The 1,704-nt window shown below is 35.0% G+C and overlaps 1 protein-coding gene across 1 annotated transcript; it reads left to right on the top strand.

Moving 5' to 3' along the window:
• Positions 1 to 242: 242 nt before the first annotated feature.
• Positions 243 to 1,704, top strand: LOC118734391 (serine/threonine-protein phosphatase 6 regulatory ankyrin repeat subunit B-like; the record flags this gene model as incomplete). Its single annotated transcript, XM_036464115.1, has 4 exons — positions 243 to 984; positions 1,069 to 1,214; positions 1,292 to 1,380; positions 1,438 to 1,704. Coding segments are annotated over exons 1-4 (603 nt in total), but the record flags the coding sequence as incomplete, so codon positions are not given.

Genomic DNA, 1,704 nt, shown 5'->3' with positions numbered 1-1,704 from the left:
CGGACTAAATCCTGTAACTTCTGACTAGCAACAGTTGCTCAGTTACTCTCTCAAATGTGTTCCCACTTACAGGTTTTATGTCAAGAGGAACGACTTCCTGTACGTTCTGACTAAATCCTGTAAACCGGACTGCTATTGGAACAGACTATATGCATAATAGCCCAGTTATGCATACTTAGCTTTGCCTGGGAGTTGTCAGATAAGAATCTGTTAAACGGGTTTTGCGTGTAAGCGATTACCCAACGCATAGCACTTAAAATGTAGAATTCTGTTGGGTTTTGATTTTTTTGCTGAATGTATGTCGAAGATATTTCATTACATTTCATTTATTATAAAATATAACATTAGCGCAATAAGATCCCAATGATCTTTTATAGTACAACTGTAACTTATAATTAAGAATTAAAATATGTTAATGTTTAACATCAAGTAATATATAAGACAAAAACAGGAACAACAAAAACTTACAAAACTCTATAGAGAGTCACAAGTGGAGCATAAGGAAAAACATAAGAATAATGTATTGATTACCCTAAACTAACTTGATAGCGGGCCTCAGAGGAAAGGGTATAACTTTGCATATGAAATAGCATTTTAACGAAAATAAGATATGAAATTGTAAAAATGAGATTTTACGCAAAATTATAACGATTTTCCGACTACCCCCTCCACTGGCGCTACTTTTCCGACTGGGAGTCTAATATTTAGTAAAGTACAGTACGTAGCGCTATTATCAATTAGCATAGTGTTTAAAATTCAACTCTGATTTAAACTAGAATTTAAGTGGGATAGTGCTAAAATAAAGTAAAAATAAGGGACAACAAAAGGATATGTATCAATAACGAAAGGAACATTTCCAGAAAAATATTCTAATTAAAATAATATGAGTGAAAGTCCTGCAGAGATGTCAAGTTTTCAAGTGGACCAGCGGGCAAATTTCCTCGCTCTTATTTTGTTGGACGCACTAGAGGATGGTAATGAAAGGTAAAAAACATGATGTTAATAAAATTTACTTGAAACCAATTATACAAATTGTAACTAATAGTGTTTAAACTTTAACTTTGCAAGCGACATAAATGCAATACTTGAAAGGAATAATGTAGATGCAAGTTTTGTCCCTGTTGAGCGCGGTATATCGCCACTGCATTATGCGTGCGGAATGGAGAACGCAGAATTAGCCTGGGAGATATCAAAAAGATTCCTTCAGGACGGTGGTGAGTTACATAAGTTTTTAAAACTTAATATTTTGAATAAATTTATAAATATGTTCGTACGTATACACACATTTAAGCTGATCCCAATGTGCGGTCCAACGAAAATATGACGCCATTGCATGTGGCAGCAATATTTGGACGTGTGGATATTGTGAAGCAACTTTTGGTAGGCAATCCTTCCCTATAAATTTTCAAAATGAATATTAACACTTAGCGAATGTAGAAATATGGTGCTCAATATGATGTGGTGGACGATGAACGTAAAACACCTATACATTATGCCATAGAAGATTGCCATTTCGAAGTGCTTGAAGCGATTAGAAACCATATTTTTCAACATAAGTACGATAGAGACTGTCAAAAGCGCAGTAATGAATGTAGACAGGACTCCAACACTCCAGCTCCAAAAACAGTAAGGTTACGTGATGAAAATGCCTCGAATATTACGCCAGTCAACAAGGTACTTCGTAACGTACTTGCCACGGATAAT

This window comes from Rhagoletis pomonella, unplaced genomic scaffold (genome assembly GCF_013731165.1).
Source record: "Rhagoletis pomonella isolate Grant_MI unplaced genomic scaffold, Rhpom_1.0 Rhpom_scaffold_00002, whole genome shotgun sequence".
NCBI classification, from domain to species: Eukaryota; Metazoa; Arthropoda; class Insecta; order Diptera; family Tephritidae; genus Rhagoletis; species Rhagoletis pomonella.
Note: the sequence above shows the minus strand (reverse complement) of the source record. Positions and strands in the feature narration are given on the sequence as shown.